The following is a 16,509-nucleotide window of genomic DNA, read 5'->3' as shown; positions in this document are numbered from 1 at the left end:
ATACGTGATGAAGCTCACACTTCACCAGGGATCAGTCCTTGAAAACAATACCAAAAATAACATCTGTGCTTGGTTCAGCATTACCTCTTGTTCATGTCTGGCTTCATGGGCAGGTTTGGCCTTCGGGTGTGTTGCTTGTGAGCCATTCTTCCTTTCTAGTAACAGAGCCTAGTGGTCAGACACAGAGGATTTTTAAAATTTTATTTCTAAAGCATCTGGATTTTTTAAGTTTTTCAGTTAAAAGATTACTTTGCATTATTCAGCACATGCTTTGTCTCTTCACATGGTATGAGCTTTGGATAGCACAACATCTTTATAGGAAATGATGCATTCATTCATCAGGTGAGGGAGAAAATCTGTGGCAATAATGAGAAGACACAACAGTTGAGAACTCCAAGGTTGTTTTTTTCCTGGCCAGTCCTTTCCCCAGTCTCTGCTCTGCTATCCTCCAGGCACTTTGAAAGGAAAATTTCATGTTAATTACTAGTATTTAAAACTGTTTTCTTCAATTTAGCTCTTATTTCCATCCTTCCTCGGGTATTCTGCAAAGGAGTATGCTTTGAAAGCAGCTCAACTGATGGGCATTGCAAACACATTCTGAGGTGACCAGTGCCTACGTGAAGCATAATTAGTCTTTAGAGGTGCATATGATAGAAGAATCCCATTTTAAAGTGATAATTGTGACACAGTTAAGAGATAAACAGACAAATTTAAATCTATCATGTAGACAGCTGGAAATTAGTTGAAGTGCCCTCTCTACTGAAATGAAAGGTAAAAAGCTACCTGAAAATGTGACAAGTAAAATTCAGATGTATTTATTTATTTGTTTTGTTAGAATCAGTTTTTATAATATAAGGGAAGGTTCTGCTGTCCCCTAGGTTTAAGTCCTTGGGATGACACAAGCCCATCAGACCATTTTGCTGGTATATATTTGAAGTGCTGAGCATCACAGCTATAATGCTCAATAATGTATTTACAAGATTTAAAAATTCTTTTTCATTTCTTGCTTCCTTCTGTTTCTCTTCTGCTGCTCTTCACATTTTCTATGTGCCTGCATATCAGATTTTGATGTCTCTGTAAACTCCTGTGCAGTGAAGTGTTCTTTACATATGAAATAGGAAACAATTCAATTTGGCCAGCTGTGAGCTAATCTGGAGTTTGCAGAAGACCATATTAACTATGTTTCTGTACAGACTCCTTGAAAATTATAAAGCAGCAGTATTGACCTCTTTTTCTCTGTCTCATTCTCATCCAAGTGTGCCAGGTCCGACCAGCCTGCAGCCAAGTTTACAGCTTCTTTCACTCTGCTGACCCCTCTGCCTGCAGACTTGAACCATTGTTGGAGAAAAAATTCCATCTTCTTCCTCCATTCAGTGTCCCACGGTACCAGAGATACCCACTAGGAGATGGAAGATCTCACCAGTTAGGTATAGTGCCTGCTTTCATAGCTCTCATTGCCTGTTGTTCTCTTAAGTGTTCTTTCCTTATACAGCTCAAGAGAATTTGAAATAGCAATGTGCCGGCATGCTAAAACCTCATCTGGGACCGAATAGCATAGACATACTTAGCAAGTGTGGAACCAAAGAAGATATCTAAGAAAAAACTATTCTTATGCATGAGGTTTGTGATACTAGTTGTGTTAAAGAGGAGCTTGAAGCTGATACCACTGTTCTAGTTGAAGTGTCACTTGGAAAATTCCATGTCTTTGACTATAATTTTAAACTATTTATTTTTACAATTAGCTGACCTTTGCCTAGATCTTCATATGTTGTTTCTTTTGGTCACTTGTGGTTGGTTTGTTGTAGATATCTACTAGGACAAATCAGACCACTGAGCAGTCTTGATTGCACTTCTCTTAGGTGGGTTACTAAGCAGTAGTTATGTTGGTAATAAAGATTTGAATCCAGGAAAAAAAAAAAAAAAAAACAACAGAAATAGATTGATTTCTGGGGAAGAAAGTGGAAGGGGTGGATGAGCAAGGTGCTAGTAGAAGGAATTGTGCTTTTTTGATTTAATAGAAAATAAGGTAACATCATCTAGGCATGAAACATCTTTGACTTGTTACGTTATGCAAAAAAGGACATTTTGTTCATGTCAGAAAGAGGACCAGAGAAGTATCACAGACTCCCAGGGCTATGTAGTTCTTCTCAGAAAATGACTTTAAAATGAGTAGGGTCGAGTGTGAAGTAAAATAGCATCCCAGCATCACTACCCAGTTTGGAAGATTCTGGCCAAAAGCACCCAGCTGCCATTGCATGTTCATGGCAGTAGGGTGTGTGCTTTCTCCATACATTCATGCTGTGTCTCGCTATTTTCACTCTGAAGGAGGAAGTTTCACCCATGGGCATTAAATGTGATATTATTCAGGAAAATGCTCATTAGCCCTGCATGTAAAAATAAATGAATAAACAAAGAAATAAGATATACACACAAACACTAGTTTCAAAACCATGGTATGCATCCTTTTTTTTTTTTAATTATTATTTTCATTTTTGTAACCTGCAGGTGATGCTCTCCACAATCACAGTGGTCTGTTCCTTGAGAATAGCTCTTTGAACATACCTTTCTCTCAAGAGAGTCCTGAATCTCCAAATATGTCTGATCAACTGCAAGGGAAAACAAGAAAGTTGAGCTTGGCCAGCACAAACAGTGAAAACTCCGGGTCAAGTGAAAGCTTGCCATCAGCATGCCTCACCAGCAGTGAGTAAAGCTTGGTGCCATGTGCTACTGCTTGGTGCCATGTGAAGCCTTTACCTTCACATTGTTTCTATGAAAAAGTTGGTTATTAAAAGAAATCTGCTTAGAATTTGGGGAGAATGAGAATAGGCCAAGTTTCTGTAATTTTACGTAACACAAGTTATCTTTCTTTTCTTTTGTAATTAGATAAAGTAACAGAAAAGAAGTCACAGTTTTATATTACGGTGTTACTCATAAATATCCACAGGAGTTTCATAGGAACATGGTTTTATGATCATATTCCAGGCATGAAGCAGTATAGGTAGATAAGATTTGTTACTCAAAATTAGAAGTGCTATAAATCATTATATTGTCCTGCTATGGACTATAGTCATATGTGTGTGTATATATATATAAATATGTATGTATCTCTCTCTCTCTGTCTCTCTCAATATTTGCTTCACTGTTCGAGAGACATTTGCAATTCTTACCCTATAACATGATCATAAAAGTAATAATCTTTCACTGTACATTTTCCATGGACCAGAAAGCAGTGGAGATCATGCTGAGGTGATTTCTGTTTCCCAAAACTTGGAGCCATAAAAACTCTTTAGGTGTCAGGCAGTTAAGTGAGGATGCAGTCAGTAAAAACTGTACTTTTCTGGATGATAGATACCTTTAATAGACTTAAAATGTCAAGCTTAAGAAAGCAGAAGGCCTAATTCCATTATCTAGTTAAAAGACAACAAGAAATTTATTGATACAGAAATGTTATGCTATTTTGTTTCATTTTTTGTAGTTACTGCAAAGTGGTGGGGAACAAAACGAATAGATTATGCCTTGTATTGTCCAGATGTGCTCACAGCCTTTCCAACGGTGGCCCTGCCACATCTCTTTCATGCCAGCTACTGGGAATCAACAGATGTTGTGGCCTTTATCTTAAGACAGGTAACTGATCTTTTTTATTTCTCTCTGCAGAAGGTAACCTTGTGATTGTTAATTGCATTTTCCAAGGTTCAGTCTTAAATCTTTATGTCAGTTAGGTGGCTAAGTGTGGATGCATCACATACAAGTGCATTTAGGAGTGACAGATCTGGATTTATTGGAGAGATAAAGGGGACAGTGAACCCACCATTAGCACTGCTGACTTTGTGACCAGTAATATTATGCCTTTATACATGTTTCACCCCTCACGTGCCCCAGATCAGTCTAACCCTGTATTATATATTAATTTTGTCCTGTTTTTGAAGGAATACACTCTCTCCAGCCTTATAAAATTATATATCTCCCTATTAAGTATCAAATAACTAGTATACATCTGATAGTAAAGCAGTTTGAAAGTATTGCTTCTGTAAGAAAGTCGAGTCTCTCCTTTACAGGACACTTTCCTAGCCTTGTAAGAGCATTACAGCTTTTAGTATTTATTAAGCCTTTCAAGCATTTAGAACATGTCTTTAAAGCAGTATGTGTGTTTACAGTTCTACATAAAGGACTGGTTAGTTCCAGTACAGTCTGGACCTTCTGCTCTTGTTGGGGGTTAAGAATAAGACTAATGGCTCCTGAATGCCCTGTGGCTGCATATATTGCCTGCACATTACCTCTAGTGAATAGAATTTATGCCAATTTGTTAAAAAACATGCTTACTTCTCAACATTACTGTAATTTGTTGCAAGCCAGCTGCTTTACTAACTCTGATTGCAGCATGATTTTACTCAAGTGACTTCATATAAAACATCTTTTAAAATGATTCTAGACCACTCTTCTAGGAAGGGCACAAAGATTGTAAAACTTCAGCACAGAAAACCAGCTGTTCAGCTTGAAAAATTTGCTAGTGTATTTCTCATTCAAAATAGCTATTTGTGATTGCAGATTTCAGTGAGACAGGGCTTCAATTGAAATGTGGCATAACCCACACTCAGTTTCTGAATTCTGTGGGTTGTGTCCTGAAATCTGAGTTGGACAGAAAAGTTTCTTGGTAAATGTATGATTTTTAGGTTGTAAGAAAGTGTATGACATAATGAGGTCCTGCATGTTCACAGCTTGGACTTCAGTGGGTCCTTGTGGGTCCCTGCTGGTTCCTGCCTATCACCCACTGAAGTAGTAGTACTCAAAAGGGATAAGAAACATTCTCTCTGAGTAGATGCGTAGCAAATCAATACAGATGAAGTCAGGAGTCTAATGTCTGCCACATAAAGGACATTAAAAAATGCTTCTGTGGTTTTATGCTCCTTTACTGACTTTGCAGACCATAATCAAGACAATGTGACTTATCACTTGATACCATCCTAATGTTTTCACTTTTTTCTCTGGAGGAATGTGCAAGCTCGGCTGTGAACAAAAAAGCTGTTCAAGAAGTATTTGAAACTAAGTGTTGGCCAACAGAGTGAAAGCAGTTTCTTTGTCTGTGCAGTTTTTGTGAACATATGGCTTTACCTGTCAACTTCCATTGTGCTTTTGGCTCTGCAGTGTCACTCAACTGGGGCAGCAGTGTAATTTCTCTTTCTTTGCCAAGTACCAGGACTTCCCAGGCCTCACACTATTTATTAAAATATTAATATAATTTCAGGTGATGAGGTATGAAAATGTAAATTTCAAGGAAAATGACAACCTGGATCCAGAAACACTAAGTCCATCAAATCCACGAGAAAAATGGCTACGCAAAAGGACGCATGTCAAATTGAGGGTAAGTTTAACTCCAAATATATATGGCTGCTATGGAACATGGGTTTGGCAGAAATTTAAATAGAGTTTGATCTCCCCAAGTAGGAGTTTATGTAACTGAATATCACTAAAGAGCTGAAAACTGATAATTTAATCCAGAGGCAGACAGATTAATGGTTAGGGAATATGGGCAATTTCATCTTGGTTTATCACTTCATATTGGGAGAAAGTATATTTCTTTCTTGAAATAACAGACAAGCCCTAAGTTTCCATTATGCAAAGAGGTTTCTTTTATGCTAGAGAAATCCATAAGCCAAGCAAAAATATTTCCTACTTTCTTCAGGTGCTAAATCAATTAGTAATGTCAGTTAAAATGATGTGCCCTGCACATAATGATGTGGCTGTGTGGCACCCTTTGAAGTGAAAAAGAATTGGCTTGCCCTCAAATGTTCTCCCTTATTTGGTCGTCTTGTGCACTCTCTCTAGTTTATTCAGGAATCCACCATTAGTGGAAATCAGGCTCAAGCTGAAATGGGAATGCAGTGTACTTCATGTACCTCAGACATAATGTCCAGGACTGTGTTTCTCTGTCACTGTTCATAACAAAATAGAGACAGCAGCCTTGTGACAAAAGCGAACAGTACCCTTCCCATCTTCTGCTCTTATTTCAGAATGTGACTGCTAATCACCGAGCTAATGATGTCATTGCAGCAGAAGATGGTCCTCAGGTACTAGTTGGGCGCTTTATGTATGGACCTCTGGACATGGTGGCTTTAACAGGTGAAAAGGTGAAGTCTGAGTAATCCATTTTCTTAGTTTTACTTGAAACAGTTATTGAATGTAGCACACATGTACAGTGTCAAAGAAAGTCTTACAGTGAGGGGAAATGTCACTAGCTGCCTACTACTGAAGCAGAAATATGCTATAAAGTGGGCTTTCCTGATAGCTGACTTTTTTCTGAGCTCTCGTCTCTCTTACCTGATTGTGGCTACCTCCTTTGGTTGGTGGTGAGTGTGCTGTGCAGTGATTTCTGAACCTGCCATCCAGCTGTACCGCCTACTGAAGACAATTAACTTTCTGAGGAAGAAGGAAAAATAATTTTATAGTAGTTGACGAAGCACTAAAAGAAAACCATGTATTATCCTATCCAGGTAAAACAACTAAATAAAAGAATAGGCATTCTAGAAGCTAGGTGGCTGCTGTATCTTACCATGGGCAAGTAAAGATTAGTTTTAGAAATTAGTAGAAACGTGACACAATTAAAACGGTGATTCCTAAAGCTGCCTGCAGAAACCAGGCATGCAGCTAATAAAGCCAAGCATCAAGTGAACACATGTTTTTCATATTCACTGAAATTGTAGGAGCTTCTGTGCAAATTAATAAGAGAGCAATGGTGCTGAGCTGAGGGCAAAACTGAAGCGTGGAGGCTTCACTTAGCCTGTTTCAGGTCTAGAACAGTATTTAATATCCTTAATGTTAATTTTGATTAAATATTTCAGTTGAAGTAAACCATATTGATGAAATCTTTTGATAATTTGAAGTGTTTTGGTTGTAGGCGAGGCTATGATTTGAGAAAGATTTTGGCTCAACAACCATATGCAGGGTTTTTTTTTGTCGGTTTAGTGTGTGAAAAGGTAATATAGCCATGCAAGATAAAATTATCTTTTTCCTAGTTTAGGGCTCCTCCCAGATTTCTGACCTCTATATTTGACATGTGCACTGCTAAGATCAGGGCTTTAAATTACGAAGACAATAAATTATGAAGGCAATAATCTCTTGTATGTTAGAAAGCATTTGCTTATTTAGAGGATTCCCTTCGGAGTTCTTACTGAGTCATGAAGTTCCTTCAAACTTCCTTGTAAGCTTTTACTACCAGCCATGGTTGGAAATACCTGGCAGGCCTTGCACACAGTGGGTGTTTTGTTGACTATCACACTAGATTACTGTTTCATTGGTTTTGCAGGTGGATATCTTCATAATGACTGAGCCATCTTCGGGTAGGTGGGTGTATTTTGACACAGAGATATCCAACAGCAGTGGACGAATATCCTACAATATACCTGAACAGAAGAGACTGAGAGTTGGTGTGTATCCCATCAAAATGGTGGTCAGGTAATAACTCCAAGCTGGAACTAAAGCTGTGATGGGTTGTGGCGATCAGGAACTTCAAAACTGAGTAAAATCTACATTTGAATCCTGCTTGGGAGAATTTAGCTGAAATAGAACATGTTGTTATCCACCAGTTAACAAAGTCCAAAGTCAGCTTACAATCCTATGTTGTGCAACTTGAGAAGGAGAAAATGTTTTACCTCAGTTAAATAAAAAAGGCAATCAATTAAAAAAAATATATTAAAAAATGAAGCTTTAGAGTGCAGAAGTAATTTTCAAAGAGGAACAAAATAAATTGTCCTGTCTTTGTTCCTTAGGCTGTGAGCACATATTGTAGAAATCTTCATCACCAGACATGAATGTGGTCTTTAGATTACAGGTTTTAGGGAACATGAGGTGGTGGGATGAGAAGAGTTTTGGATTTCCTTGTAATTTATCCATTTTTTAACATCCAGTTGTCCTGGGGAAAACACATCATGAGGAAATGGTTTTCACATGTCCTTCCATGACATGAGTGATGTATGACTGCATTGGTTTTTGGTTGTTTGGTTGGTTTTGGTTGTTTGTTTGTTGCCTTTGTTTTTTTTGTTTTTTTACTTCTCCCAGCTGTCATTCCCATTGCAAGGGGGAATATTTGCAAGAATAGAGGGTGGCTAATGTCTGTATTACCAACTGTTAAGCTTATGGAGAAAGTTTGAGTAGTAGTTAGAGTACTTCAAGCTGGTTTGCAGGTTTTTTTGCTAATTCTTTTGGTTATTTGTATGCATGTGATTTCTTATTAAGATCAGCTTCCAAATTTCACTTTGGTAAACTATTTCCTAAAAGTACAAGTTTTGATTGTCCCACGTAAGACTGAAATCAGAAGCCATATTTGACAGTGAGATCAAAGCTGTAGGTCTAGAAAGATCTAATTTCAAATCTTAACTGAAACATGCAGAAAATACTTTCTGACATTTTGCTTTTTAAATTAATTTATTGCATTGACTCTGCAGAGGGGACCAGAGCAGTGCAGCAAGTTACCTGACTGTACTGCCCCGCGGAATGGAATGTGTTGTGTTCAGCATTGATGGTTCCTTTGCAGCAAGTGTTTCAATTATGGGAAGTGACCCCAAAGTCCGAGCGGGGGCTGTTGATGTTGTCAGGTAAATAAGGTTTGAACACTTCAAATCTCTGGCTTTCTGCTTGAACACAGTAGGAAGGAAAAGGGTTGTTATACTAAACAGACAGCAGTTTTCTAAGGGCCAAGATTCTCTGCAGATACATTTCTATATTTTCTTGCACAGCACATCTGCCTTAATTTCAGAGTAATATTAGAATGCTGTGGATTACATTGAAATTTGTAGTTTAAATTGCCTAGAGATAAAAAGTTGCTTATTGGGAATACGATCTTGAAGTGTGTCCAGTGAATTAATAATGATTCCATGTGTATTTTGTGTTTCACTAATTTCAAATAAGGACATATTTGTACTTAAAAAATATCAGGTGTCAGGAATGCAATAATGTTTTTTGCAACAAAAATTAAAAGGCCTTTTAATTCATTCTTGCAAGTCTGTTAATGTTGCACTGGATGGGAAAAGGCAGTTCTCATTTTGGAACTTGCATGAGAATGTAGAAATGGCAGTTTTCAAGGGTTTCCATTCCTTATAGCTAACATGGCAGGAAATCTCATTAAGGATTTCAAAATTAGCAGTACCTGATGTGTTTCAAGGTTTATTCTAAGTGTATTTTTTAATGGCTCTCATATTTTAGATGATATTTTGTATAAGAATGTCTCATGCTTTTCTCCTTCTCCCCCGAAGTGTAGACATTATTACTTAGTTTCTTGATTTTAGCAGATACTTAGGCATGCTGCTTTTCACTTGTTGAAGGATATCATCTAACTTCTAACTGGTCTGAGAAAAGATGCTGACCTGACCTGTGAGTATTGTTTCTCTTTCTGCACTTATATAATTTAACTGCTTCTTCTGACAGGCATTGGCAGGACCTGGGATATCTGATTATCTACATCACTGGCCGCCCAGATATGCAGAAACAGCGTGTAGTTTCGTGGTTGTCCCAACACAATTTCCCACAAGGGATGATCTTCTTCTCAGATGGACTCGTTCATGACCCACTGCGACAAAAGACCATTTTTCTCCGGAATCTCATGCAAGAGGTACTAGAAACCTATTTATAGTCTTAAAACATATTTTCAGGGAATGTAATTCAGTAGAGTTCTCCATTCTATCTGAACAGTAGGTCTAATTGAGCATCACAAAGCCTTTTTGCCATTCCTCACTTCTTTTCTCACTTTTTAAAGAGCAGGGAAAGCTGATAAAACATCCAAAGGGACCTCCAATCATGACAAATCAGTAAATTAACTGCTTGTTCTTTCCTGTGGTGTGCATACCTGTAGTTCTTGCTCACATGCAGGCAGATCGATTTAGCTTTCTGTGGTTTACAGATTGAAATTGTTAACAGGGAACTCATATGCTGCTTTACTGCAAATCAAGCGCCAACCTTGTAGTTGCATGGTGTTCAATAGTGCGTTCACTTTGGAAGTAATGTTTGTTTCAGTGCCACATCAAAATCTGTGCCGCATACGGTTCCATGAAGGATATTTCTGTGTACAGTGTCTTGGCTCTGTCGCCATCCCAGATCTACATAGTTGGACGATCCACAAAGAAATACCAGGCACAGTGCCAAGTAAGTAATTCTTGCTATTCAGTCAGGAAGTCCTAGGAAGGACAAGGCAATGCATGCACGTGAATGCATGTGCAAACTCACAAATACAAAAAGCAGCAACAGTATTTCAAAGAAAGGTAGTTGGGGTTACAAATGAGACATTTTCTGGAAGGGTGAATAGTAAAGAGAATCAAGTGTGGTTGCAAGCTGTATCTACAACTGCATGCATTGCATATTTCTGAATGACAGAATGAAATGGGTCACTTGAAAAAAAAACTTGAGGGGAGAGGAGTATTAGTATTTTGTAGGTATCTAACTGGGATGCCAGTGATGAAAACTTAATACCTAATAGCACTCATAGGTCAAGGCAGCAGTAATTTGTCACTCCCTTCTTTTCTTCCTATTTCAGTTCCTCAGTGAAGGTTATGCAGCCCACTTGGCCTCGCTGGAGTTCAGTCTCCATTCACGACCCAAAAAGAACAACTCTCGGATGATCTTGAGAAAAGGCAGCTTTGGCCTCCACTCGCAACCTGAGTTTTTGCGCAAGAGAAACCACCTCCGCAGGACTATGTCTGTACAGCAACCTGACCCGCCTTCTTTAAACCCCAAGCCAGAGCGTGCTCAGAGCCAGCCTGAATCAGACAAAGACCATGACAGGCATTTGCCTTCCATTGCTTGGGTTCGAGGTGGAGTTCACAAATTCGAATCTGTTCCCTAAGGAGGACTGGGAATGTTGATCTTGGATGCACCCCATAAAACTTGTAAGCATGCCTGAAAGATAGTATTTAGGCAGCTCCAAATTAAGAGAAGTGGACAGGAATTTGTACCTTGGAGTCTTCCCTGTTCTGAAATCTGCCTTCTTACACCAACTAGGGCACTTCCAGTCTCTTCCTCTTATCATGTTTATTGGGGAAGTTTAAAACAATCTAAAACTACCACAAGTTTATCCATAGCAACAGGTTATTTTTGGGAACAGATATAATATGTGCAATAAGAGGAAAAGATACTGATTTTGCTCAGAAGGATTGTGGTATCAGCTAATTAGCTGCACCCAAAACAGCATCAAGGGTGGGTCCTGTAAGTTACAGAGGAGGTTTACACTTTAAACATTAAGTAGTCATGTCTGTTTCCACTTCACTTTTCAATAAAAGTGATGAAGGGAAGCAGCAGTGGGAGCTACAATAGCAGGTGGTTAGGACTTCTACAAGAAGATGCTTTCTGGGTGCCTTTAAATTCAAGGTTTCCTTTCAGCCTAGTGTTGGTCAACAAACTCCAACATGGGCACTCATGTTTGTGTGAGGCGCTGGACAAATAAATGAGAACTTGTGAACCAAACATAAAAACTTCATGTTAAAAATAAATGTGTCAGTCACGGGTTGAACACAGTTAATGTTGTTGTAACCAAAGTAGTGTGCAACTGTACAAAGATCACATTGTTTGTGGAACTTGATGACTGCAAAAACGTGTGGACTACTCCAAAGAAGATGACTGTGATGATCTCAGTCTGAGAGTCAGATCCTAAGAGGGCAAGCTAAAAGGAACAATTTCACTAAGGGATCTGCAAACTTCAGAGCAATTGCTTTTTTAATTATTCAAACTAGAATATTTACACTGGAGGGGAAGAAAAAAGTAATTAAGTAAATTGATAAATTGTTTACCTTCTCATACTTCACAGCAACTGCTGCATTGACAATCTGTAGCATTCAGAATTACAGCATTTGAGCTTCAAAGAGTGGATATGCGAAAAAACAGGTGCCACATAGACATTTCTCTACTGATTTAAATTTCTCACTGATCTCTCAATGCACTTACTAGAAGTAAAATGTGTGACATTTTCCCTAAGTAGTAATATTTCTAGAGCATTATAGTTACTTTAACATAGTAGCAGTTTGCAGATTGTCCATGGAAATTCATCAAGAGAATTTAAAGACTGAACTGACGCATGTTTTAAAATCTGCAATGATGTTACAAGTGCATATAAAACCCCTGTTTTTTAGAGTTAAAAACATAATATTGACACTGAGAAAGCTTGAAGTCAAAAGAACATTCCTTTTTCAGGTTTGTTGTTTGTTTTTTATTTCAGGGAATTGGGGTGAAGAGGGTGTTATGCCTCTCCATCCTCCTTTCAGGTTTTGCTAGACTTGTCTCACCAAGTTGGTTAATGATTTTGAAAGTTAACATGTAAAACAAGAAATACAATGGAAAACTAAGTTAGTGCAGAAGTAAAGAAAGTCTGTACTTTCTGTTAACCATGAAGTTTCAGTGGGCTTTTGGAAGGGCATAGGAGTGTAGCTCTTAAGGAGTGCCTTAGGATGCAGCAATATAGCTTATAAATGGAGATGTTTGATTTATATTTTCAGAAATTACTTGGCATGATTGTCAGTTACCTATTTCAAACTTCCTGAAATATCTCTGGCATATCAGTAGCTGGTTGTTTTGGTTTTTTTTTCCTAATGCTTCCTTTAAGGGAAGGAGTAATCTCTGTTGAAGATTAAGGGAAGATGTAAAACGTTTGGTAGCAAACATTCTTTGGGAGCAGGTAAATACATTACAAGGGGCTAGGGTTTTGTGCTCTGTTGCTACAAAAGCTAAATGAAAGATAGCTTGCAAACTACATTGAAACACTCTTAACATTTACAAATGCTTTCCCAGTAGTGTCATAGTTTTGAACCCATGAAGTTGGAGGAATTATTCCATGTTCTGTCTCAGCCCACTGCATGTATTCATTCTAGTCACATAGTCCATTTCTTCTCTGCTTTGCACTATGATGAAATTGCATGGGTGCACCAGCATCCATCTCCTTCTAGTGAATTTACTGTTAGCACACTCCTGCTTGTTAGTTTTAAATAGGCATGGGGATCCAAGGCTTGTGAGGGAGGAACTTATTAGGAATATTTTAAGTTTTATGAGGGGTCTAAAATATTGACTGATCAAAAAGTTCTTTTTAATCATTGGATGTTGTTTAGCATGTCTCCTGACTATAATAGCTATTCCTGTACAAAGCTACTGTTGTTTTAGCCATCTACCTCTATCACCCAAGAGACTTGAAAACCTATTTTTTTTGTTTTGGTTGCTGTAGTAGAAAGGTCTACTTCCTTTCAAAAGAGTGATCTGTGTGTAATTCTGTGTGACTGAATTGAAGGAAATAGTGTCTGAGTACAAGGTTAGAAAAATCTCCTAGGTTATAAAGGGCTGTCTTTTACTCTTGGAGACATAATGTCATTTTACAGGGTTCCATGTGATGAAGACTCCGATTTTATGTATTTCTGTTAATAGCTGGGTCACCTTTACAGTAGTTACTGTGCTGGCTTCCCTGAAGAATATTAGGAGCTTAATAGCAGTAAAACAAGTGTGCGTGCATGTGTACAATTTAGTGTGGTAACAATTTCAAAGGTTTCTACACATGGTATTAAAATCAAGCTGAAAATATGCTCCCTAACTTTGTTTTCATACAGTGTATGAGAGCTTATGTGGTATTTGCATAATTCCAGCACTGCTGATTACTCATGGCTAAATGGTTTATCTTGTGATCCCACACTCCAGCAGTGCACTTGGCAAAATAGTGACCCAGGCTTTTTAGTTTCGTACTTCGTCCACATGAAACTGCATCCAGTCATTTACAGGCATTCAGCTTGCAATAGGATTTCAGTTCTACTTGTGTTTTCATGGAAGATCAGTCCCCTAAGAAGCCATTCGCTGAGGGTAAGTTTGATCCTACAGTCATCTTATTCTTGATTGCAAGTCCTCATTGCTGCAGTTTCTGTGCAGTCAGCACTTAAACTATATGGACTATGAAAGTGTTATAGCATACACTGAAGGGAAAGGGACAGAGAAGTCAGGTGGGTGTGCCCACAGAACATACATTAGACTCATGAGTTGTTACATTAGCACCATCAGTTGTAACAGAAAAGCACATTCTTTTAACCTGCTGAATGGAGGAAGCATAAATGAAATTGTAAACCACAAAATTTTAGTTCAGTGGGTGCTAAGGGTACAGTACAAGTATGCCACAGTTGGAAGCATTTACTTCTTTGACCTGTTGATATGGATCAATTTTAAATTACTGTAAAAAATGGCTGTGATTAATAGCAGTGGTAGAGTTATTTGAGATATTGTGAAAACACACGTTCACAACTGTGGTGCTTTGGTTTTGTCTGTGTGTATGTGTATAACTACTGGAAGACACTTAAGTTTTGGTTCTGCTTTCACAGCAAATTTGTAACCAATACACATTAAAAAAAAAAGAACAAAACCAACTCAAACACAGCAACAGTGGCTGTCTGTTCAATTTTGTTGTCTAGCTAGGTAGGTTTGGAACATCATTGTATAGATTGCAGAATTGAATAGTGATATTAAGCCAAATCTGCTTATTTTGAGTAACATTTTTGTTTGCATACACTGGTGCTCTTGGTATAGATTTTTGCTTGACCAAAGTATTCCTGTTTAGTTTTGTGGCATGGTTTGTATCTATTCAGCATAAAATTCTGTTAGGTGTAAAAATGACAAAGTAGTGGTAATTCTTATTCATTGGGGTTCATGAGAGCTGTCCTTTTTATTTGTTTACATTAAACTAGTCTTAATGTAGACAGATTACTTCACTTTTCCCTCTATATCTAGGGAAGTCACTTCCAAACAGCTAAAACTTTCACTGGTTATGTAGAAGTGGAACAACAGTAAACTAGAGGGAAAAAAAAAAATACACACCTGGGTCTATCCAGGACAATGACATTTTTTCAGAAGCCCCAGTATTCTGCAAAATACCCTTTGTTTGCCATTACTAGTGGATAAGTTGTCCTGTTTATACATTGCGGTCTTTCTTTAGCCAGGACACTACTAATGCGTGTATTTAACAAATCCTCAATACTTAAGTATATATTATCATCATGTTCTTCATGGAATAAATTTAGAAAGGGGAAAATTTATTTTTTTCCCTTTTTTCTATACCATTTCTGTTTTAAATTTTCTAAAAGCTTTTTTAATAAGCATTTAAAACAATACCTGAAACCAGTAGGTATTTTACGTTTTAAAATTTGTAGGTCCAACAGTTGTTACTGAACAAGTAGGATTTTCCTCAGTTTTTTTTTCCCTCTTGCCATCCAGGCTGCAGAAAGGTGAGTACATCGTCATAGGACTAGATGATTGGAGCATGGGTATCTTTTTAGTAAACTCATTGGCTTGATAATGGAGAGATGAGAATTATGCACCACAATTTCATGATTTTTCTGATTAGAGATTGACGTGTGGCATCTGAACTCAGAATCTCTGCATTGAATTCTTCATGTCAAGCACGTAGGGGAGAAAGTGGCACTTTCATCCTCATCTGGAGCTGGTACAGGATAGAAGTCCTATACACACAAAACCTTCCAGCCTACCTCTCAGCTTCTCTAAGAGCAGTGGTTCCTCATGGTTTTGTGTTCAAAGCTTAAGCAGAAATTTCATTTTGTCAAGGTAATTAAGACTTCCATTATGTTTAGTCACACAAGGTAACTATACGTTACCTGAGCCTAAATTCAGAACCCCCCCCCAAAAAAAAAAAAGAAATTAATAACACATTTTTCTGGATGAAAATACCTGTTTCTCAGAAATAAAGCCTGGAACAGCTAGAATCCTGTGCATGGACACTGGAATTGAAGTCATGTGTTGTCTCTTTCACTCACTTTAGGTCAAGCCCAGACAGGGATTATTACAGTTTACCCACTACATGTATTATAAGCTATCTCAGTAAGCTATCCTTGAAACTGAATTGAATTTTGGGGGGTTGGGGAAGATAAATTTCACAGTTCATTTGTCATTTGTATGAATGTATAGAACATAGGAGGGGGAAAAGAAAAAGGCGGGTTTACTGTGACATGGTGGGAGATGGTATACTAGAGATTGCAACATTGAAACATGATTTACAGATAGCAAATTTGAAAAGTAGTGTTATTCCTGGATGACTGGTCTACAGCCCAGAATGGCAGTCCTCTCACAGAACCCCAAGTCTTATGCATAATTGTTTTTCTATTTGTGGGGGTGAAAAGGGGCAGTTCCCTTACAATTGAATTCACACAAGGAAACTTGAAATTGTAGGTGTTCTTTCAGTCTATAGTTTTATTAAGTGCATAATTTTAAATATTGTCAGTGAGAAGGTTCTGTCTGGTGACAAATGTTTATATTTCTTATGGCTGCCTTGTAAAGATTCAAAAATGTACAATAATGAATTTCTTAATATGAAATAAGGAGTAAGATTTCTACAACTGCTATAGATTTTGATGTGAGCTGATTTTTAAAATCTTGAAACAGATTAGCCACTTAAATAAAACCTTCCTTGCCTTTAAACAAACAGTGTCACTGGTTTTTCTTACCAGTAATTTGATAAATATTGGATCATGATTGTACATGTCTGAGTAGCTGGTGGAA

At 37.8% G+C, this 16,509-nt stretch overlaps 1 protein-coding gene across 4 annotated transcripts in view; it reads left to right on the top strand.

The window, feature by feature from the left end:
• The window catches only part of PITPNM3 (PITPNM family member 3), a 52,726-nt gene extending 36,294 nt beyond the window's left edge, over positions 1-16,432 (top strand). For 2 of the 4 annotated variants that reach the window (XM_012568722.5, XM_030288210.4), the window contains 10 exons: positions 1,257-1,427; positions 2,506-2,700; positions 3,476-3,624; positions 5,243-5,359; positions 6,009-6,125; positions 7,301-7,449; positions 8,439-8,588; positions 9,418-9,601; positions 10,059-10,131; positions 10,520-16,432. In XM_012568722.5, the coding sequence (XP_012424176.2) occupies positions 1,257-1,427; positions 2,506-2,700; positions 3,476-3,624; positions 5,243-5,359; positions 6,009-6,125; positions 7,301-7,449; positions 8,439-8,588; positions 9,418-9,601; positions 10,059-10,131; positions 10,520-10,530 (1,316 nt within the window). In that variant the 3' untranslated portion in view covers positions 10,531-16,432. Of the gene's footprint in view, positions 1-1,256; positions 1,428-2,505; positions 2,701-3,475; positions 3,625-5,242; positions 5,360-6,008; positions 6,126-7,300; positions 7,450-8,438; positions 8,589-9,417; positions 9,602-10,002; positions 10,132-10,519 lie in introns of all 4 variants that reach the window. The other 2 variants (XM_030288208.4, XM_012568721.5) reach the window with 1 other exon arrangement.
• Positions 16,433-16,509: the final 77 nt, after the last annotated feature.

This window comes from Taeniopygia guttata, chromosome 19 (genome assembly GCF_048771995.1).
Source record: "Taeniopygia guttata chromosome 19, bTaeGut7.mat, whole genome shotgun sequence".
NCBI classification, from domain to species: Eukaryota; Metazoa; Chordata; class Aves; order Passeriformes; family Estrildidae; genus Taeniopygia; species Taeniopygia guttata.
The sequence above is the reverse complement of the archived record's forward strand: the minus strand, read 5'-3'. Positions and strand labels throughout refer to the sequence as shown.